The following is a 23,166-nucleotide window of genomic DNA, read 5'->3' as shown; positions in this document are numbered from 1 at the left end:
CCCTTTCAGTGCACTCTGAAATGACCAATGGAATGAAGTTTGGACTTTTTTCCTTCTAGAGACTCAGTAGTTTTACCAGCTAGGACGGGTGAATCTGAAGGAATTCTCCTCTGGGCTTGCATTATGGAAAATAGCTCTCAGTCCAGCAGTCAACAGGCTCTATGGAAAGATGTGAGTCTTAATGTCTTTTTTGTTGTTGTTAATTGACCATACTATACCGATTGTAGAAATATTGGTAATAAGTAATCATGAATTCAGTATTTATTTTACTGGGTGATGAAAAGACAATGAATGCAATTACAATGACCAGAAATGTCAGTATTTTGTCATGCATATTGGGAGAAAACTACCTTACAGAGAATAGAGCCATTGCAATTGGTATATTGTGAGTTTTAGGTGGGTTGAGAGACCTGAAGGTCATGATGAGGCTAAGATAAATAAAATAAAACAAATGCCTAGTTATATCTGACATCATACAGTCACCGAATGTTTTCTCTTTGGAATCACAAATGGAATGGGACTTGATACTGAGTGTTTCCAGAGGCATATTTTGCTCATCTTTCCTCTCCACCTTGCCTCCTTGGGTCCTTGTGTTGTTTATTCTTCCTCAGACTCACCTGAGCTAGGGGACTTTATTCCTCAATAACATGTGTTATCACGTACAGTGAGATTTCAATATGTCTGTGGCTGTTTTTGAGTGCTTATTGCTCTCTGGCAGAATAAAAAAACACATTGCCTCTATAATCCATAGATATTCTCCCGAATAATGTGATGTTGGACATAAAGTTCTGCTTCTTAATAGTGACAGTGACTTGCTATTTATTTCATCTGTTGTGTGTCTATGCTTTTGGTACCAAATGAAAATGGTACATTCCAATAAGAGATTAAGAAGCTGTTCATCCATCACACTCTTCTCTCATGTGAAGATTTTGTCAATTGTTACAACAGACTCGCTAAGATGTGAATAGAGGGAATCAATAGGATTGTACTGAATCCAAAATGGACTACTCTTAGTCCAGTCTTGTGGAATAATTTAAACTAGTCTTGTGGAATAATTTAAACGTTTTGTTTGTGTGTTACCTTAATCCACCATAATTCAATGATATGTGTAAGGATGGCAAAAATGCCCACTGCCATGACCCCCCACTGCCATGACCCCCCACTGACATGACCCCCCACTGCCATGACCCCCCACTGCCATGACCCCCCACTGCCATGACCCCCCACTGCCCCGTTGTTAAGCTTTTGCAGCATTCTATTTGTTCTCTATTTTTTTAAGTAAGCGCTCCATCCCTCTCTCTTTCTGTCTCAGAACAGTGGGGGTCATCAGGCTCCCTCATCACAGACTGAGTCCTGCTATAGAGGTACCAACCACCTGGCTGATTGTCAACCCTAAAACCTGATTAACACTGGTCGACTGGCAGTCGCCTGTCTGTAAACGCTCTACTCCTCTCACTTCCTCTCCATCGCCCCCCCCCTCTCTCTCCCTCTCTCTTTCTCTGTGCAATTTATATTCTGTCTAAACTGTACTCGAGTCAGGTTTCCACTGCTTATGCAAGCTGCTGGAGGAGAGAGTGGACTTAGGACACATTTTTTTCCATGCTGGGAGAAATTCTCTTCATGATAGGTATTTCTGGCCCTGTGACTATGTATCCTTCTGTTTCCTATCATCAGACCTTGAGAGGAGACCCGGTGCCTTGATGTGCCACATTGGATGTTTATGGCTACTGCTATGGTTTATCACATACCCTACATGACAAATAGTATGTGGACACCTGCTTGTCGAACATGTCATTAATATGGAGTTGGTCCCCCCTTTGCTGCTATAACAGTCTCCACTCTTCTGGGAATGCTTTCCACTAGATGTTGGAACGTTGCCGCGGGGACTTGCTTCCATTCAGCCACAAGAGGTTAGTGAGGTTGGGCACTGATGTTGGGCCGATTAGGCCTAGCTCGCAGTTGGCATTTCAATTCTTCCCAAAGGTGTTCGATGGGGTTGAGGTCAGAGCTCTGTGCAGGCCAGTCAAGTTCTTCCACACCGATCAAACCATGCTGAAACAGGAAGGGCTTTTCCAAACTGTTGCCACAAAGTTGGAAGCACAGAATCGTCTAGAATGTCATTGTATGCTGTAGCATTAAGACTTCCCGTCACTGGAAATAAGGAGCCTGAACCATGAAAAACAGCCCCAGACCATTATTCCTCCTCCAACAAACTTTACAGTGCATTCAGGCAGGTAGCGTTCTTCTGGCATCCGCCAAATCCAGATTTGTCCGTCGGACTGCCAGATGGTGAAGTGTGATTCACCCCTCCAGAGAACGAGTTTCCACTGAGAGTCCAATGGCTTTGAGCTATACACCCTTCCAGACAACGCTTGGCATTGCGCATGGTGATCTTATGCTTGTGTGCGGCTGCTCGGCCATGGAAACCCAATTTCATGAAGCTCCCAAAGTTCTTGTGCGGATTTTGCTTCCAGAGGCAGTTTGGAACTCGGTAGTGAGTGTTGCAACTGAGAACAGAACATTTTTACTCGCTATGTGCTTCAGCACTCGGTGGTCCCGCTGTGCGAGCTTGTGTGGCCTACCACTTCGAGGCTGAGATGTTGTTGTTCCTAGACATTTCCACTTCACAATAACAGCACTTACAGTTGACCGGGGCAGCTCTAGCAGGGCAGACATTTTACGAACTGACTTGTTGGAAAGGTGGCATCCTATGACGGTGACACGTTGAAAGTCACTGAGCTCTTCAGTAAGGCCATTCTACTGCCAATGTTTGTCTATGGAGATTGCATGCCTGCATTCTCAATTTTAGTCACCTGTCAACAACGGGTGTGGCTGAAATAGCCGAATCCACTTATTTGAAGGGGGATCCACATACTGTATATATAGTGTACATGTGCATTATATGTGCATACTGAAATACATACATTTCACTTTTGCATTCTTCATGTTGATAATATGCTTGGATCTGTCAGGGATGAAAGCCAGATAGAAATCCAGACATGGAGAGAAAACTATCTGTCCATCTCTATAAATCCATATTCTTGCTGGTTATTAGATAGACATTAGTCATCAAACATTGGCAGCATCATATTCTTGATCATATCATCATCTTATCACCTTATAAGCAAGTTTAGTGTAAATTACGACTCAATAAGTATAGTCTATAGAAGCCCAATATACACATTTAGCAAACACCTAGCAAGCACGATGACAGTCATTCAATTCTACCTTAATTCATAGTTGTTAATGAACCATTTGTTCTGCATTCCTAAAAAAGATATTGTGTTTGAACAACATATACTTTTTATCATTGCCTTAGATGCAAGAAGATGGATCAATTCTTTTTTACGGAACAACCATTTTGCTAATCGAAGTTAGCTCCGTTTTCGATGTCTTCTTTTCATGGTCCTCGGAAACCTTTGAAAGCAGTCCAGTGTGAATTAGAACAGTTCATTCCCTCACCCCTGGAGCTTTGAGGGGGAACAAAAGCCCTGTTTTATTCATTTGTGGCCTTGAGCTCTGGGAATTGAGTCCAGTGGGGAGAGTTTAATTGGAGGAAACATTTAATAAACGTGACCTTTTAGTATCTCTGAAGCACTGCAGATTTTCCATAAGCTGATTATTTACTTTATGCGGGCATAGTAAGGTACTTCCAGAAAGTAGTTCTTCAAAGTTGCAAGCATATGTTTGTCACCAACTTCATCAATGGAAGCCTGGAAACAGAGAGTAAGGAGTTGTACAGGTGGCAAGGTTGCCTATTTTTCAATCTCCAATTCCTCTTTCAGATGCCTTCTCCTAGTTTTCTCAAGGGACTGCAATGTTGTACAAGGTTCAAAATGACATGCTGAACCGCATTAATACTACAATAGAGAAGTATGTGGGGGTTTTATTGATATAATTATTGATATAATATTTCTGCAATGTTGTAGAGTAGGCCTATAGAGGCTATGGAGAGTAAGCAACATTAGGAATCTTGCATCAATAAATGATTGTCAGACACTATTTCAATCATGTCATGTTATAATGTAGTTATTACAATGTTATAACACTACCATTGGAATAACAAAATCCTCACTGCAGGTGTATACCAAGTGTTAAGAGACTATTTGAAAGTTTTAAATTATAGTTACTTCTTCAACGACATTATATGATATGTACATGAACCACGCTGAGGTGTGAATGGATTGGCAGTGCTTCTCAGGTGCTTCTACACCTGCTTTGCTTGCTGTTTGGGGTTTTAGGCTGGGTGTGCAACACGTTGATATATCAGCTGATGTAAGAAGGGCTATATAAATAAATGTTATACCATAAAATTTGATTTCAAATGTTCTCCTTAGGTGGAGGTCGGAAAAGAGAAGAAGACCAGGTACCGGAGTTATCAGCGAGGAGCCCTGATTCTAGGGGTGGTCTTCTTGATGTTAACCCTGGGCATCTTCAGCCTCAGACACTTCTGGAGCCCAAGTCTGGGGAGGGTAAGGCCTGGTTTATGTCTGTAACAGTAGTATTGCTTCATGATTCATGATTCAAAATATCTGTTGTTTTAGCTTGTTATCGGAGTCATAAAGTTGAATGGCCTTTTTCAAGTTCTACCAACTTTGAATTTCAAGCTATCCTAATTTACACCAAATTTACTTTGACTAAGTCAACTTCACCATTTGTCATTATAACCTACTATTCCTGGTTGAATCAATTTCAACTTTAGTTAGGATAACTAAACTTAACTAAACTTAATATAACTAGCATCAAATTTACTTTGACTAATAAAATAAAGTTAGGTCAACTTTATAGTCAGTTTAACCTACTATTTATAGTTTAACTTCTTGGCGCACCCATCCTGTTAGCGGGATCATTTTCGTCAACATCCGCTGAATTGCAGAGCGCCAAATTCAAATTAAATTACTAAAAATATTTAATTTTCATGAAATCACAAGTGCAATATAGCAAAACACAGCTTTGCTTGTTGTTAATCGACCTGGCGTGTCAGATTTCAAAAAAGCTTTACAGCTAAAGCAAACCAAGAGTTTATGTAAGCACATCTCCCCCAAGAGACAAAACATTACAAACAGCTAGCCGCAAAGTAGATTGGTCACAAAAGTCAGAAAAGCAATAAAATGAATCGCTTACCTTTGATGATCTTCGGAGGTTTGCACTCACGAGACTCCCAGTTACACAATAAATGTTCCTTTTGTTCCATAAAGATTATTTTCATATCCAAAACATTTGGTTGGCACGTTTTGTTCAGAAATCCACAGGCTCGAGCGGTCATGACGGGACAGACGAAAATTCCAAATAGTATCCGTAAAGTTCGTAGAAACATGTCAAACGTTTTTCATAATCATCCCTCAGGTTGTTTATACAATAAATAATCAATAATATTTCAACCGGACCATAGCTTTTTCAATAGGAGAGAGAGAGAAAATGTCTGCTCCAAGCTGTTGCGCATGCGAAACTCTGCTGGCACCCAGCCATCCACTGATGCGTTCTCGCTCATTTTTCAGAATAAAAGGCTGAAACTATGTCTAAAGACTGTTCACAACATGTGGAAGCCATAGGGAAAGGAACCAGGTTGATATCCCTTTAAATGGAGGGAAGGCATGCAATGGAACAGGGAGCTTTCAAAATAGGAGGCACTTCCTAGTTGGATTTTCCTCAGGTTTTCGCCTGCAATATGAGTTCTGTTATACTCACAGACAATATTTAGACCGTTTTTGGAAACTTTAGAGTGTATTCTATCCTAATCTGACAATTATATGCATATTCTAGCTTCTGGGCCTGAGAAATAGGCAGTTTAATTTGGGTACGTTTTTCATCCAAACATCAAAATACTGCCCCCTACACTCAACAGGTTAATGAATTTAGTAGAAATAACTAGCCTCCATTTTGAAATGACTTCATATTTTCAATTCATCCAACTTACTATCAAGTTAAGTAGACTATATATACATTGATGTAACAACATTAACCCTGACCATAACAATTACATAACACAGATTTCAGTAGGGAACCTTATTCTCCCATCTGTCTCTTGCTCAATGTGTGAGCTTTTTCACCAGTTTCAAAACTGGCAGTGCACTCAGTGAAGTCAACCAACCAACACAACACTTTAACTACAATGACGTTCTCAGTAACGGTTAAAGAAAAACATTTATTGTTAACATGTGGTTGTTTATCTACCTTCGTTGAATTCAGTAAGTGAAGTTGCTCTGGATAAAGCATCTGCTAAATGACCAAAATGTAAATGCCAAAATTAACGGTTGCATTATTCTAAGAGCTCAGCAACCGCAAAATAAGTTGAAGTCATCTGAACTTGACAATTTCAGTCAACATAACTCTTATGTTGCTTCATTAGATTTTACTTTTTGCTTGTGGATTTCGAAGTTGAGTAAACACGTAGTTCTTAGCTGATTCAACTTGATTTCATAATTTAAGACAATTACAGTCAACACGACTGTTATGTTGCTTCAGTTGTTTTGACTTCATGGTGAATTTCTAAGTTGTGTAAACACATTGTTTGTTGCTAACTCAACTTGATTTAATAAGTTATGACATTTTGAGTGAGTTGAAGTCAATTTAATGAATCTATTTTTTCAACTCAACCCAATTTTGCAAACATTCTTGGCTACTTAAAATTTGGAATTTTAACTGAATCTCAATATTATTATCTTTTACAATGTACACTAGAGTCATATTAAAGGTTTAGCCTAGGGAGGGTAAGGCTTGGCTTATGTCAGTAACAGTAGTATTGCTTCATGATTAACCAGTACACTAGAGTTGTGGTAAAGGTTTAGTCTGGGCCTCAGCAAGGTAAGGCCTGGCTCTTGTCAATAACTGTGGAATGTCATAATGACTCATTGTATTGCTTCACAATAAACCAGTATGGTGGGTTTCCATCGCTCTTATCAAACTAGCTCATGTCCGACCTAGATACGGGTTAAAAGTTACACACCTGTTCATCCTTCTCTACCATGAAAACAGCTACGTACATTGATGTCATGCTTCAATGTTGTATGGCCCAGCTTTTAATGGAAAGTTAGAATTGTTAGGACTCAGGATAAAAGACCCACTCAAGCTTTTCCTGACCAAATCCTATCTATGACTTCCATGGAAAATGTGTTGAAATGGAGAGAGATGGCCACACAAAGAGCCAAGACAGCCTTATTCGGCAGTCAGTATAATATTGCACTGAATTTAAAAGCTCTATTGGCTCTATCGAAGCTCTATCGAAAAGACAGCTGTGGTTTGAAATGACTTTCTCAATGCCTTGGTTTTCGCATATGTAATTTGAAGAAGCTGTCATGTTATACGATGATATCTCTTGTTGGAAATGTTTGATTGCAGCGTCATTTATCATTTTGTCTATTAACTTCTCTCTACTCGCAGTGTAAATATGTTTACGCAATTGGTGCTCCTGATACCTCTGTCCAATCGACCTTAATTGCGGTTGACCACATTGGAAGCACTAGAACTCAAGCCTCTTCATGTTATAATTGGAGTAAACTCTTGTCTGAGCAATTCATCTTGTGAAAATCCAATTCACTCACTTTTGATGGAGAGCATTTTCACTCCGCTTCTTTCCCCCAGATTCCCCATGGGGGAAAAAAAGCTAATTTACTCAAGACCATGGAAAAATAAATACATCGATACTTTCTTCTCAAGGAACATTAGCCAGTATTTGTGTTCCAGGCGCTACCTTGAATGAGAGAAAAGAACTGTAAATGATTTTGCTTCTTGTACAGAATATTTAGACCAATGATAAAAAGACCTACTAACTTAACTAGATATTTCAATGTCGACAGTAAACCACAGTAGTCCATATGCTTGAACAAATAATACAAATGGTTTTCTGTTTATAGGGGCCTTCAATTAGCAATAATACATCTATTTTATATACTATGTATACTGTACAACAACCAGCTTCAATAAACATCTCTTAAGAAGCTATTGGAATAATATTGAAGTAAAATATCCTTTTTGTCGATTTGTAGCACAGGTAAATTGTGAATTGCTGTATGCTTCAAAATGGGAACCTTTAATTTCACATGAGGGATAGTGCTGGAAGGTAACAGAGCACAGGCTAATCAAGGTACAGCGAAATGCTCTGTATGGACAGGCATTGTCCACCTTCTCCTCCTCCTTGCTCACCAGGTATAAATCACCTTTGGGTCTGTCTTCTTTGTCCTTGTTAAATATTTCATGCCGGAGGTGGAGGAGTCATTATTTCCACTTTAATAAGCTGTGATCGCTCTCACGTGGCACATAATGTCCGCATCCCAAATGCCACTATGGCCCCTGGTCGAAAGTAGTGCACTATAAACGGAATAGGGTGCCATTTGGGACGCACACAATGTGTTGAGGGCAGAGGCTTCCCAGGGATTGGACATCAAACCCGTGGCCCCTCACTTCCCCTTTAATGGGGTCTTGAGGGGAGGCCCCGTTCTCTGGCCTTCATCAGTGAGAAAGATGGAGCCGCTTCAAAGCCCAATCACCTGTCTGTCTGCCTGATGGGAAGCCCCCTTAGACACACTGCAGTAAAACACACCAATTGTATCTTCGCCAAGCCCATCTTGGGACTCATCTGAAGGAGAGTTTGAACAGAGAATGGGAATGTGTGTGTGTGTGTGTGTGTGTGTGTGTGTGTGTGTGTGTGTGTGTGTGTGCGTGCGTGCGTGCGTGCGTGCGTGCGTGTGCGTGTGCGTGCGTGTGTGTGTGCATAAAAAAGCTATGTTTCCACAGACAATGACAATGAAACCTGTATACAGTATATGCAAACATTACAGCTTTAGGCAGTCACAACTTCACAGCTCCCAATAAATATTTCAACCACAATAATATATATTTAATGCACAACCTCCTCTGCCCATGTGGATGAGTCTCTTTAAAAAAAGATCTTAATGTGGAATGGCTTGCTGCTCCTACCTTTCTGTTTCCCTGTAAGCTCTCATCAATTATTACATTGCTCTGGAAAGCTTTAACCCCTGACAAACTAATTAGAAGTCAATACATCAATTGAGCTTGCCTCTGCCACTCCCCACTCTGGCAGGAGCCTCCAACACGCTGGTCTCCTGTCCCCTGCCATGGAAAGGTAATTTGTTTTGCACATTGTATTTCAATATGACACGGTACCCACTTGGGAACTTATTTTAATTACTTGCAAACATATGTTGCTAGAGAGGCCTGCTGGGGAAGATAGTTTGCCATCATTCTCCCTGCCTGTGTGTGTTTTAGTGTGCAGTCTGGGCTGCTGCCTACGTCCTCTCTTAGCTTCCGGTACATTTCTGTCTTAATGTTTACAGTGTAGTCATTATTGTTAGTGGGCTCCAAAGCTCACAGGGGATTTTGCCTCCTTGTGTATTAATCTACTGTTATTACCAACATACAATGGTTCGTCCGTGGATGTATTATATGGTGTGCTTAGCAACTGTAGAAATGTATGCGTGATTATGACTTCATACCTGCACTCATCAAGGGATTACCTGTGGTGAAAATAGACCTGCAGTTTGAGACATTACAATGGATTTAAATCAGTGCCGGTACTATGCTGGGGGTCCTTTGTAAGAATTCTATGAACATAATTCGTCACCCAGTTCATAGGGGGGTATTCTCTTTCACTTCATGTTGTTCAGGTGATTGTTATACTCTCCACAGCCTCTTCGAGACCTGAAACAATTTGGGTGCAGAATAACTTCTCTGGGCTGCAGGTGGCCTAGCGGTTAAGAGAGTTGGGCCAGTAAAGGTTGCTGGTTCAAAAACTGAGAGGACTAGGAGAAAAATCTGTCTATGTTCCCTAATTGCTCCTGTAAGTTGCTTTGCATAAAAGTGTCTGCAATATGACGTTAATGGCAACTAGCCACAGAATAATTGTGAATCGAGAGTTGTTTGTGAACCAGTGACTCCAGGGGGAGCCCAAATAGCTCCCGGGTGCTGCTGGGACAGTGTGGTGAAATTGCATGAGAAACACAGGTGTCAGGCTGAAGGGAAGCACTCCATTATTCAAGCTGGAATTGCATTGCTCACCTTGATGTCTCGCCCCAGTCCCCGGGCAGTCCCTCACACGTTGCCCCAGACTGCAACTTAAAGACTTCAGTGTCAGGCTGGCTGGGGTGGCCTAATGAACAGTCTTGCACCTGCTCCTTTCGAATGGTCACAGGTGCTGGGCTTTCTACTGCCCTCCTCAGTTTGTGTCCTGAGTTTGTTTTGACAATTCCAGCGGTGCCCTAGAAATGTCACCAAAGGAGACTGGTTCGCATGTTTTGTATTTAACGTCATCCTACCAACCTGTCATATGGTCACATTGTTTTTCCAAGGGAGGAGGATGAGCGCACTAACTCCAACAGACTTCAAGTTCTCTTGGACCCAGAAGTGAAGGCGGGGGGAGGGACAAAACAAATGTCATGCTTAAACCCTGCTTAAAGCCTGAGGTAGTGACGGTTTTCTTAAACCCTACCCAGCTGAAAGCCTGAGGTAGTGACGGTTTTCTTAAACCCTACCCAGCTGAAAGCCTGAGGTAGTGACGGTTTTCTTAAACCCTACCCAGCTGAAAGCCTGAGGTAGTGACGGTTTTCTTAAACCCTACCCAGCTGAAAGCCTGAGGTAGTAACTAGGTTCTTGAACCCTTAAACCCTGCCCAGCCAAAAGCCTGAGGTAAAACTGTGTTCTTAAACCCTTAAACCCTGCCCAGCCGAAAGCCCAGTAGGGCTTAGTCACTGTGTTCTTAATAAATCAATTAGGCACATTTGGGCAGACTTGATACAACATTTTGAACAGAAATGCAATGGTTCATTGGATCAGTCTAAAACTTTGCACATACACTGCTGTCATCTAGTTGCCAAAATCTAAATTGCACCTAAACTGGTCTTTCTCTTGTATTTCAAAGACGATAAAACAAAAAAACAACAAAAAAAGTTTTTTTCTTTATATTATCTTTTACCAGATTTAATGTGTTATATTCTCCTACATTCATTTCACATTTCAACAAACTACAAAGTGTTTCCTTTCAAGTGGTATCAAGAATATGCATATCCTTGCTTCAGGTCCTGAGCTACAGGCAGTTAGATTTGGGTATGTCATTTTGGGCTAAAGTCTGATCCTTAAGAGTTACCCTGCCCAGCCAAAAGCCTGAGGTAGTCACTGTGTTCTTAAACCCTGCCCAGCCTAAAGCCTGAGGTAGTCACTGTGTTCTTAAACCATGCCCAGCCAAAAGCCTGAGATAGTCACTGTGCTCTTAAACCCTGACCAGCCTAAGCCTGAGGTAGTCACTGTGTTCTTAAACCCTGCCCAGCCTAAAGCCTGAGGCAGTGACTGTTTTCTTAAACCCTACCCAGCCGAAAGCCTGAAGTTGTCACTGTATTCTTAAACCCTTTCCAGCTGAGACCCAGAGGTAGCGACAGTGTTGTGGTATGTGAGGAAAGGGGTGGCTGTGGCATGCTGCCCACCTCTGGGAACTGGGTGCACTTCAACTGTAGCTTCTGCTAGGAGCATTGAGAACACTGCTACAAAGCGTGTTGGGAACACTCGTCGGGGCCATGTGGCGTTTCAATGTGAGTCTGTGCATCTCCCTCTCCAAGAGCGAGAGTGACAGAAGAGTAGTCAGAATTAGCATTTGAATGGCTGGCAGTTTACTGCCCAATCTGTAGGCACCTGATGTGTGACGTGTTGCATGCACAGTCTGTAAACTCATTCACTGGGGCAAGGTTGGCAGGCAATCTCTTCCCCCCTCCCCATCTCCCCTACTCTCCCAATCTCCCCTACTCTTCTCCATCGCCCCTAATCTCCTCCATCTTCCCTACTCTCCTCCATCTCCCCTACTCTTCTCCATCGCCCCTACTCTCCTCCATCTTCCCTACTCTCCTCCATCTCCCCTACTCTTCTCCATCTCTGATACAATCTTCCATCTCCCCTAATCTCCCCATTTTCCATCACCCCTACTCTAACCATTTCCCTTCTATCTCCACAACTCTCTTCATACCCCCTCCTCCATATTCCCAACCCTCCTCATCTCCCCATCTCCCGTCCTCCATCTCATCTACCTCTCCCATGTCCTCTACTCTCTCCATATTCTTTACTCTCCCCATATCCCCTCCTCTATCTCCTCTACTCTCCCCATCTCCCCTACTCTTCCCATGCTCCCCATCTCCCCTACTCTTCCCATGCTCCCCATCTCCCCTACTCTCCCCATGCCCCCCCATCTCCCCTACTCTCCGCATGCTCCCTCTCCCCATCTCCCCTACTCTCCGCATGCTCCCTCTCCCCATCTCCCCTACTCTCCGCATGCTCCCTCTCCCCATCTCCCCATGCTCTCATCATATTCCTCCTCCCTATCTCCCCTACTCACCTCATGCTCCCCCTCCTCCATCTCCCCAACTCTCATCATGTTCCCCCTCCCCATCTCCCCTACTCTCCTCATGCTCCCCCTCCTCCATCTCCCCAACTCTCCTCATGTTTCCCCTCCCCATCTCTCCTACTCTCCTCATGCTCCCCCTCCTCCATCTCTCACTCGAGCGAGAGCCAAGCAGTCTTACTCTCCCCTCTGTTGTACAATTTGGATTCTGATTGAGCTTTCACATCCTGTTTGGCTCTCCCAGCGAGTCTGATCTTCTGCTTCTGTCCCAGTGCATTCTCTAGGGTCGTCATTAGTTACCACAGCCACAAAGTCATAAACCCTGCCTATTTATAAAATGTATCTTCTTAAAGTGTGATTTTAAAACTAACCCTAACCTTAAACACACTGCTAACCTTGTGGGTAATTAAGCAAAACAATTCAGCACATTTTTGTTTTCAAACATTTTCCCGACATAGCACATTTGGACTTTGTGGCTGTGGAAACTAGTGGAAACAGTTCTCTAGCCAAAATAGTTCTCTAGCACACACTCCATACTCTGAAAGTATTATTACATTGACAAATCCAGTTGGAAATGGATTGAAAATGGAATGAAATGTTATTCATTACAACGCTTTGCATTGTATGCATGTACTAAGTAAAAGTGAATGAACAATTCTCCTTGAATGTTGCATTGAATATGAACTGAGAATCGAAGCCGACAAAGACTACCGGTACATCAGTCTGAGAGTACCCTGCCTCACCTCATGTGTAGTGTTTCTATCATGCTCTGTCAACATCGCTTGCGCTATGCAACGCAGCATCTCAACTGGACTAAGCCGGATGGATGTGGGACGCTCTGTGGTTGTTTCACGTGGCATAACTTATCAAAGATAGAGTACAAATGTCCCCTTTGCCCGCCAGATGTTGGTTGCTTTGTCATTCAACGTTAATAAAGATAATAAAATATTAAGCACAGGAAGATTGACATCTCCCTTTGGGAAACAGGCCTGTTTTGATTCAGAGAGGGTGAAGCATCATCTGCCCCTGTGCTTGAGCTCTCACTGTCTAGTTTAGGGAACCCCTCTAGGTTGATTTATATATTTGCTCCAATCTCAAACTTAAAAGTACATGTCAGCCATAAAATGTTAGAGATTGGTGTAATTTGCTCCGAGAGCTCAAAGTATTACATTTTTACGGCACCTTGCGAAACAAAGCAGTCTTGGAAGACAAGCGTCAGATCTGGAAATAAATCAAACATCAGACAGCATACCCCGAAGCAATCTCGGCTACAAACATCTTTAAATTGATTATTGCATAATTTATCTCCGGCGGTACACTGTGCGGACGGCAAGCTGTCATTTGCACCACGTGAAAGCCAGACAAAGCATTGTAGTCTCACTCCTTCGAAGATCCTTGACTAGAAGTGCAGCGCGAAAGTATCATGTCGAGTCCACGGTGGACTGTGTAGTTGTTCTTCCTCTGATCTTGGACTTGGTGCAGTGTACTGTAGCTCCAAGGACAGGAAGTCTGTTGATGCATGAAAAACAAATGCCTCACATGGTCTTATGAATGGATACAATATCCTGCCAGGTCGGCGAATAACAAAACTTTGTCACAGCTGGTGACGTTAAACCAAGTTGTTCTATTCCAGCTTCCTTTATGGTTGCTAAGTTGCCTCTATGGAGATTCATAGAGTGACGTATATCTTTAGATTTGTGTGTATTGTTGCGAATCGTTTTTAGATACTACTGCACTGTTAGATACTACTGCACTGTTAGATACTACTGCACTGTTGGAGATAGGAACACAAGCATTTCGCTACACCCGCAATAACATCTGCTCAATATGTGTATGTGACCAATACAATGTCATTTTATTTTCATTTGATTCATAGCTGGTGAGGCTTGACGACATCTCAAAAGGTTTGTACATTTAGTGATGTAGTGATGCTTCAGGTTAAGTTGTTAATCTATAAAATAGTTTGACATGTGGCAGAATGTTCCCAAGCCGTACCTCTTACTGGTATGAAACATAAAAATAAGTCAAGTAGAGATGTAAAGGTCTATTTTAATGTAGGTTTCATCAAGTATAATCATGCTTGTTTACACTAATCACGATGCTTTGCAATTCTCCGGTCCGTTTGAATAATAACAGTGACTCATCATCCTGTCTGCTAATATCATAGTGTAAATCTTTGGCAGACAGTGTCAACAATTGTTCATTTTCCAGTAGAGGCAGAAATTCATAGTTTAGCACTGGACTCTCTGAACTACTTACTGATGGCTGTCGGCGAAACAAAACCCTAAAAAGTCAATCAGTAGTCTACTGCTGTTATTTCCAAGAATGACTTTACATCTATTGGCTCTAAATAACAGACTAGCTTGTCATAAAATGATAGTTATAGAGGTGAAATGGGAGAATTCATTCAGAGTGGAATATAATGACCTCAACGTGTTTTGATGTTTCACACTCGTCTTTGAATCTCGGCAGAAAAGCCTAGGGACATAGAAGGATTCATCAAAAGTGACTCTAAATTGTGAGCGTTTTAGACCTGGGACATGGGCCTTTGAAAGCACATGTACACCAGAATGATGTTTTTGCATACCGTTTATACCCTTAAAGCTTAAGAGCTTGAGAAGTTGTTCATACAGCTCCCATCTGAGGAACCTCCTCAACCAGTCCGATGATAGGTCATTTTCAATCTTCAATGCTGGCGTGTAGAGCCACTCAGCGCATTATTATAAAACAAGTTACAGAAGACAATGGAATAGTTGATTGATTAGTCTAATCTAAGTGATTGATTTGTCTACTCTAGGTGATTGATTAGTCTACTCTAGGTGATTGTTTAGTCTACTCTAGGTGATTGATTAGTCTACTCTAGGTGACTGATTAGTCTACTCTAGGTGATTGTTTAGTCTACTCTAGGTGATTGATTAGTCTACTCTAGGTGACTGATTAGTCTACTCCAGGTGATTGATTAGTCTACTCTAGTTGATTGATTAGTCTACTCTTGGTGATTGATTAGTCTACTCTAGGTGATTGTTTAGTCTACTCTAGGTGACTGATTAGTCTACTCTAGGTGATTGTTTAGTCTACTCTAGGTGACTGATTAGTCTACTCTAGGTGACTGATTAGTCTACTCTAGATGACTGATTAATCTACTCTGGGTGACTGATTAGTCTACTCTAGGTGATTGTTTAGTCTACTCTAGGTGATTGCTTGGATCAGGTGGGTAGAGTCATTCAAACCAATTCTCATACCCATCTATGTTTGCCCAATTATCTCAGTAAGTTCCAACGTCTGTCTTTCTGAAACAACATTACATTTATCTATTTTGTTATTTTAATATACTCACACATTCATATTTTTCTATAGTATGTAAGCGGGTCTATTTAAATACCATCTTTGTGAAAATATATATTTTTTTTAATTCCATAGTTTCTCTCAATGCAAAATAAGTCAAGTATGCTTGAAGGATCCTGGGGTTGGCGGATCAATAGTGCCATCCATTCACAGTCGACATGGACTAGTGTTCGTCTTAGCACCTGTGAGTGTTGGGCCACCAGAGGGCCCTTGGATGAGAGGCTCTCCCATCTGAAGCCCTAAACTAGTGCTGACAGCTCGCGCCCACGCACCCAGGGGCCATGGCAATAGATCAGGGAGTTATCCTCATCACCAGCACCAACCACCAGCAGGGACTCAGTAGGAGGGCTACAGTGTGTCTGCTGCTGCACACAATGACTTCCCTTTATTGTGTCTTCAGGGAAGCAGCTCGATGTAAACAACATTTGAACAATTATGAGGCTGTAAATATCACAGCCATTTCAAAGGTGCTGTCCCCTACAGTCTACCTTGTTCAAGGGCTAGCATGTTATATTAGTAATAAGATCGTAGTAATGGTAGTGAAATACTCAACCCTGTGGGAACTGCTGTGCGGAGAATGTCAATGGCATTGTGGAACATTAAAGGAGAGAAAAAGATATTTGACGAAACAATGGCGGTTGAGCCGGTGTCTATGTTCAGTCAGAAGACTGTTTTGATAATTGTCATTTTTTTACAGAAGTTTGAGATTGCCAAGTTGTGGTCACTTGTAATGTGTTGTGCTCTTCTGCAAACCATGCTGTTGACAAGCCTTGAATCCCTGCTTAAACATTACAAATCTACCTGGCTAATGGCTGCTGAAGTATTTGGTTGTCCTTCTAAAACTCCGAAGTTCGGCTTTTCACGACTTTACCTCGTGCTACCATACGGTAGCGCTTGTTTAATAGTTCCTTTTTCCGTTCCGGTCCTCATTAGCAGCTAATGCTGTTCTTCTGGCCAAATGAGCCCATGCATCTAAATGATCTAAAATACAGGCTTACAGCTACTCACAAGCTGTTCCTAAATGCCACTGAGCTGCGGGAGCGCCGAGCACACACTTGTCGATGTATTAAGACGTGGTGTGACTGGAAACCAAACCGGAGTGACAGAGATGCATATCCACCATAGAGGTGACCTCCTTGATGGCTTTCCTAGGCTTCTCATTCAGTGGCACGCGTAGACGTTTACCTTAGTATTTGGTCTGGCCAAGTCTGTTTCTCATTCATGGAGATGCGTCGAAGAGTGCCGGAATCTTGGGGGAAGGGCTTTGATGAATATTTCATGTTACATCAACTGCCCTTTTATTAGACAAGATTGGCCATATTCAAACAGTGGAAATGTATTCAGACAGAAAATCTGCAACAGGATTCATTTGACATGTTCCTTGCGAGGAAAATGGTACTCGCCGGCCATCATGGAGCAGGAAAGCGAGAGAGAGAAAGGAGAGAAAGAAAGATGCATTGAGGAAAAATAAGAAATAGATGAGATGAGCAAAAGAGGCACAGGTAGAGAGGAGAGAATGAAACAGAGAGAGAGAAGAGTAAGAAAGTGGCAGAGAGAGGGAGGAGAGAGAGAGGAATAAGAGGTAGAGAGAGGGAGGAGAGGGAGAGGAGTAAGAAAGAGACAGAAAGAGGGAGGCGCGAGAGAGGAGTAAGAAAGAGACAGAAAGAGGGAGGAGAGAGAAGGTGAGACCAAGTGAAAGGGGCCAAATCTTTAGTGCCCTTCATTTTTTAAACATTTTATTTTAAAACCTTTCATTGGTTGTTACCCATTCCAGCACAGAGATAACAATCACAGAAGCAGACTATAGTGGAACTTTGAGGCGCTCCGTCATTTATAATGTCCTGAAAAAGTGATTTTGTCCTGTCTTTGAAAGGGCTGGTGAAAAAGACCTCAGAGAGATGGGAAGTTATAGATTGCAGGTGGAGAGAAAGGTCACAGTTGCCTGAGCAAAGGTTATGTGGTAATATGCTCATTCTAACCTATATACTAGCATTAAAGAGCTGCTCAAGTCCCCAACCCCATCCCCTTTAACAGAGTATAAGTCCCCAACCCCATCCCCTTTAACAAAGTATATGTTGCCAACCCCCTTCCCTTTTTTATTTGACCTTTATTTAACTAGGCAATTTAAGAACAAATTCTTATTTTCCAATGACTTCCTACCATCAAGACCAAAGAGATGTGCATAGACTTCAGCAAGTGTACAACACCTACCTCTGCAACATCTATCAGAGGTCAGAATATAGAGGTTGTAGAGGAATACAAATACCTGGGTGTCCTCTTGGACAATATGCTTCAGTGGAGTAAATGTACAGACCTGATCTACAAAAAGAGCCAACAGAGACTATCCTTTCTCAAAAAGCTGTGATCTTTCAATGTACACTATACTGACTCTGTTTTACAAATCTTTCATTGAGTGTATTTTAACTTTTTGTATTGTTTGCCAGAGAAATATGCTGAGAAGAATTATCACCACAGCAAGCAAGGTACTTGGAGTCAAACAGACAGGCCTGCAGGAGATCTTTAAGATCAGGGCCCTCCCTCCGTAAGGCTCACAAAATCATTTTAGACCCAAGCCACCCCCTGTACCCAGACTCTGAACTACTCCCCTCTGGGCGCAGGTATAGGGCACCCCTCAGCAGAAAAAAACGAACTAGACAATAATTTGTGCCAGGTGTGATATCCCTCCTAAATACCTTGGGCTAATGTACCTATCGACTCAGTAAGACCAGCAGGCTAGTCTTTAAAAAAATATATGTTTTATTGTTATGTAACTGTTATGAAAGTTGTATTGTCAATTTTGTTTTGTATTTAAATATCACTTTAAACGTGTACATGACACTGCAACAAAATTTCCCCATGGGGAGAATTAAGTCAGTAAGTAAGTAAGTACCCCGGCCAAATCCTCCCCTAACCCGGACAACACTTGGCCAATTGTGCGCAGCCCTATGCGACTCCCGATCAAGGCCAGTTGTGATACAGCCTGGGATCGAACCAGGGCCTGTAGTGACACTTCTAGCACTGAGATGCAGTGCCTTAGACAACTGCGCCACTCAGATTAATATCAGATGTTCTACTTCTAATATTAGTCTGAATAAAGGATTTTTATAGAAATCCACATTATTTTCAGACATCTCCCGCAGTGCTTAATTAGACAGAGAGAGAGAGAGATACAACTGCACCCCAAGATAAAAGGAAAGACAATCATCTCTTGACTGCAATGCAGTGTAAAAAAACACTGTAGTTTCTTTTATCATAAAAACAGACAATGCTTTAGAAAACAATGTGTCCCAGTCGCTGAGTTCGTCTCACAATAGCGGGCTGACCAGGAAGAGATGGAATTGCTCCCAAAGCCCCCCCCCCCACCCACCCACCCCCAAACACTCACACACACACACATAAACACACACACACCTGAACATATCTCTATTATGGGCACAATAGCTCATATCAAGGTGATTTATTGCCAGAGAGGGCTCAAGTTGTTTAAAATGGCTGGTGCGATTAGTCATATATGCGTTAGAGCTGAAAAAAGGGGGACCGTGGTGCTCCTGCAAATTAAAAGCAGCTGCAGATGGTAGTCGACCACAGCAAGGTGGTCAAACGTGGCAAGCGGCAGAGAGTCGCTGGGGATCAAGGATAGATGTGGGTCATTACAATCCTTTCAGGAAAGAAGCGGGTAAGAATAGTGTTGCGTTCAACATCCAGATACCCTGCAGAGAAGCAGACAAAGAACACCCATTTAATTCCAGCAATATAAATAAAGTGGAACAACATCATCATTTCAGAATTATGTTGAAATTGGCAAAATACCTCTATAATAACCCTACAATTATGCTCTGAAATTGCCACATATTTGATTTGGAGTCAGGTATTATATTTACCATATCCAGTTACAAAAGATAAAACTGCTCCACTTTAAGTGTTTTTTCTTGTGTAAATTCCCCAAAGCTCAGTAGCCCTGAGCTCTAATTCCAGCCTAAATGCCACATCAAGCAAATTGAAACAGTAGTATTTGTATGACTTCCAAATACACTAAATTAACCAGAGTTCCTAGAGTTCTTCTTAGGTATCAAGGATTTAGTACACTTGAGGACACACATTAAATCCCATTGGCTTTCAGATGAGTGTTGGGAATTCCTCAGAGTTTCTCCAAACTATGTTTTTTTGAAGAGTTTACTCTTAGGGTTTCAGTGGAATCGAAAACAAAATGGCTAGGCCATTGTTAGTGCAATTAGAATGACTTGGAGAGGTGTAGTGGGAAAATGAGATGTGATACTCGAGACGAGCGATTTGCTGGCACCGAGACCAAGCATGAGGACTCAATAAATTGTTTGGATGGATAGCTATATATTTGCATCTCAGAGAGTTACTCCTTCGCTTTGAAAATCTCCGGAGCGAGACATTCCAGCGGAAGTCCTGGGAGCACAGACACCGTTGGCGGTGTGAAGACTGATGAAAACGTGAATCGACTAAATTCATTTTACTGTGAATGAAACTGTCGTGTTTTGTTTGTTTCAAGAGTTCATTAAAAAAAGAGATGAAAATGTGGATATGTCTTATTGCATTGTATGTTATTTGGATGATGTCATTTTAAAGTGAATGGGTTGACTGGTTATCAGGCATATCCCTGTTTTCCGGTCGTAACATTCACTTTGAGTCTGGGTGTGTTGTTCCAGCATTTTTTTCATTCGGGTTGGGGGTGCGTTCTCACTGGAATTTGGTTAAAATGGCAATGAATTTGCTCATACTTTGAGTTCTTGCTTCCAAGCTCCTGTGTGTATCAGACTCACTTTTTTTTCTCTTGGAGATTATTCTGAACTGAAGACAAGTGTATCCACGTGAAGTTTTATTTAGTTGATAGTCATTTACTCTGTGTTATTGTGTAATGTGTCATGTATTTCATGTATACTGGAATTATTTAAGAGTCAATTATTTAGTGACTAACTATTAGTTGAATTGAGTAAATTCATTCCTTGTTTTACAGTCATTCTTCGATTGACTATGCGTTCATAATTTAGTAAATCTATTGGTAATGTTTACAGAAGACTACAGCCAGGCAATATGTTCCTCCACCATGTACAGTAGACTATAGCCAGGCAATACGTTCCTCCAAACATTTATAGCAGACTACAGCCAGGCAATACGTTCCTCCAACATGTACAGTAGACTACAGCCAGGCAATACATTCCTCCACCATGTACAGTAGACTACAGCCAGACAATACGTTCCTCCACCATGTATAGTAGACTACAGCCAGGCAATACGTTCCTCCAAACATTTATAGCAGACTACAGCCAGGCAATACGTTCCTCCAACATGTACAGTAGACTACAGCCAGGCAATACATTCCTCCACCATGTACAGTAGACTATAGCCAGGCAATACGTTCCTCCACCATGTATAGCAGACTACAGCCAGGCAATACGTTCCTCCAAACATTTATAGCAGACTACAGCCAGGCAATACGTTCCTCCAAACATTTATAGCAGACTACAGCCAGGCAATACGTTCCTCCAACATGTACAGTAGACTACAGCCAGGCAATACATTCCTCCACCATGTACAGTAGACTATAGCCAGGCAATACGTTCCTCCACCATGTATAGCAGACTACAGCCAGGCAATACGTTCCTCCAAACATTTATAGCAGACTACAGCCAGGCAATACGTTCCTCCAAACATTTATAGCAGACTACAGCCAGGCAATACATTCCTCCAACATGTACAGTAGACTATAGCCAGGCAATACGTTCCTCCAACATGTATAGCAGACTACAGCCAGGCAATACATTCCTCCACCATGTATAGCAGACTACAGCCAGGCAATACGTTCCTCCACCATGTATAGCAGACTACAGCCAGGCAATACATTCCTCCACCATGTACAGTAGACTACAGCCAGGCAATACATTCCTCCACCATGTATAGCAGACTACAGCCAGGCAATACGTTCCTCCAAACATTTATAGCAGACTACAGCCAGGCAATACGTTCCTCCAAACATTTATAGCAGACTACAGCCAGGCAATACATTCCTCCAACATGTACAGTAGACTATAGCCAGGCAATACGTTCCTCCAACATGTATAGCAGACTACAGCCAGGCAATACATTCCTCCACCATGTACAGTAGACTATAGCCAGGCAATACGTTCCTCCACCATGTATAGCAGACTACAGCCAGGCAATACGTTCCTCCAAACATTTATAGCAGACTACAGCCAGGCAATACGTTCCTCCAACATGTACAGTAGACTACAGCCAGGCAATACATTCCTCCAACATGTACAGTAGACTACAGCCAGGCAATACGTTCCTCCAAACATTTATAGCAGACTACAGCCAGGCAATACGTTCCTCCAACATGTACAGTAGACTACAGCCAGGCAATACATTCCTCCACCATGTACAGTAGACTACAGCCAGACAATACATTCCTCCACCATGTATAGCAGACTACAGCCAGGCAATACATTCCTCCACCATGTACAGTAGACTATAGCCAGGCAATACATTCCTCCACCATGTACAGTAGACTACAGCCAGACAATACATTCCTCCACCATGTACAGTAGACTATAGCCAGGCAATACATTCCTCCACCATGTACAGTAGACTACAGCCAGGCAATACATTCCTCCACCATGTACAGTAGACTACAGCCAGGCAATACATTCCTCCACCATGTACAGTAGACTACAGCCAGGCAATACATTCCTCCACCATGTACAGTAGACTATAGCCAGGCAATACATTCCTCCACCATGTACAGTAGACTACAGCCAGGCAATACATTCCTCCACCATGTACAGTAGACTACAGCCAGGCAATACATTCCTCCACCATGTACAGTAGACTACAGCCAGACAATACATTCCTCCACCATGTACAGTAGACTACAGCCAGGCAATACATTCCTCCACCATGTACAGTAGACTACAGCCAGGCAATACATTCCTCCACCATGTACAGTAGACTATAGCCAGGCAATACATTCCTCCACCATGTACAGTAGACTACAGCCAGGCAATACATTCCTCCACCATGTACAGTAGACTACAGCCAGACAATACATTCCTCCACCATGTATAGCAGACTACAGCCAGGCAATACATTCCTCCACCATGTATAGCAGACTACAGCCAGGCAATACATTCCTCCAACATGTACAGTAGACTATAGCCAGGCAATACGTTCCTCCAACATGTATAGTAGACTACAGCCAGGCAATACATTCCTCCACCATGTACAGTAGACTATAGCCAGGCAATACGTTCCTCCAACATGTATAGTAGACTACAGCCAGGCAATACGTTCCTCCACCATGTATAGCAGACTACAGCCAGGCAATACGTTCCTCCACCATGTATAGCAGACTACAGCCAGGCAATACGTTCCTCCACCATGTACAGTAGACTACAGCCAGGCAATATGTTCCTCCACCATGTACAGTAGACTACAGACAATATGTTCCTCCACCATGT

At 42.2% G+C, this 23,166-nt stretch overlaps 1 protein-coding gene across 1 annotated transcript in view; it reads left to right on the top strand.

The window, feature by feature from the left end:
- Positions 1-26: 26 nt before the first annotated feature.
- The window catches only part of tnmd (tenomodulin), an 85,116-nt gene continuing 61,976 nt past the window's right edge, over positions 27-23,166 (top strand). Inside the window, exons 1-2 of the mRNA XM_035767429.2 lie at positions 27-171; positions 4,338-4,472. Of these exons, the coding sequence (XP_035623322.1) occupies positions 124-171; positions 4,338-4,472 (183 nt within the window). The 5' untranslated portion in view covers positions 27-123. The remainder of the gene's footprint in view (positions 172-4,337; positions 4,473-23,166) is intronic.

Source organism: Oncorhynchus keta, chromosome 4 (assembly GCF_023373465.1).
Source record: "Oncorhynchus keta strain PuntledgeMale-10-30-2019 chromosome 4, Oket_V2, whole genome shotgun sequence".
NCBI lineage: Eukaryota > Metazoa > Chordata > Actinopteri > Salmoniformes > Salmonidae > Oncorhynchus > Oncorhynchus keta.
This window is presented reverse-complemented; position numbering and strand designations above follow the sequence as displayed.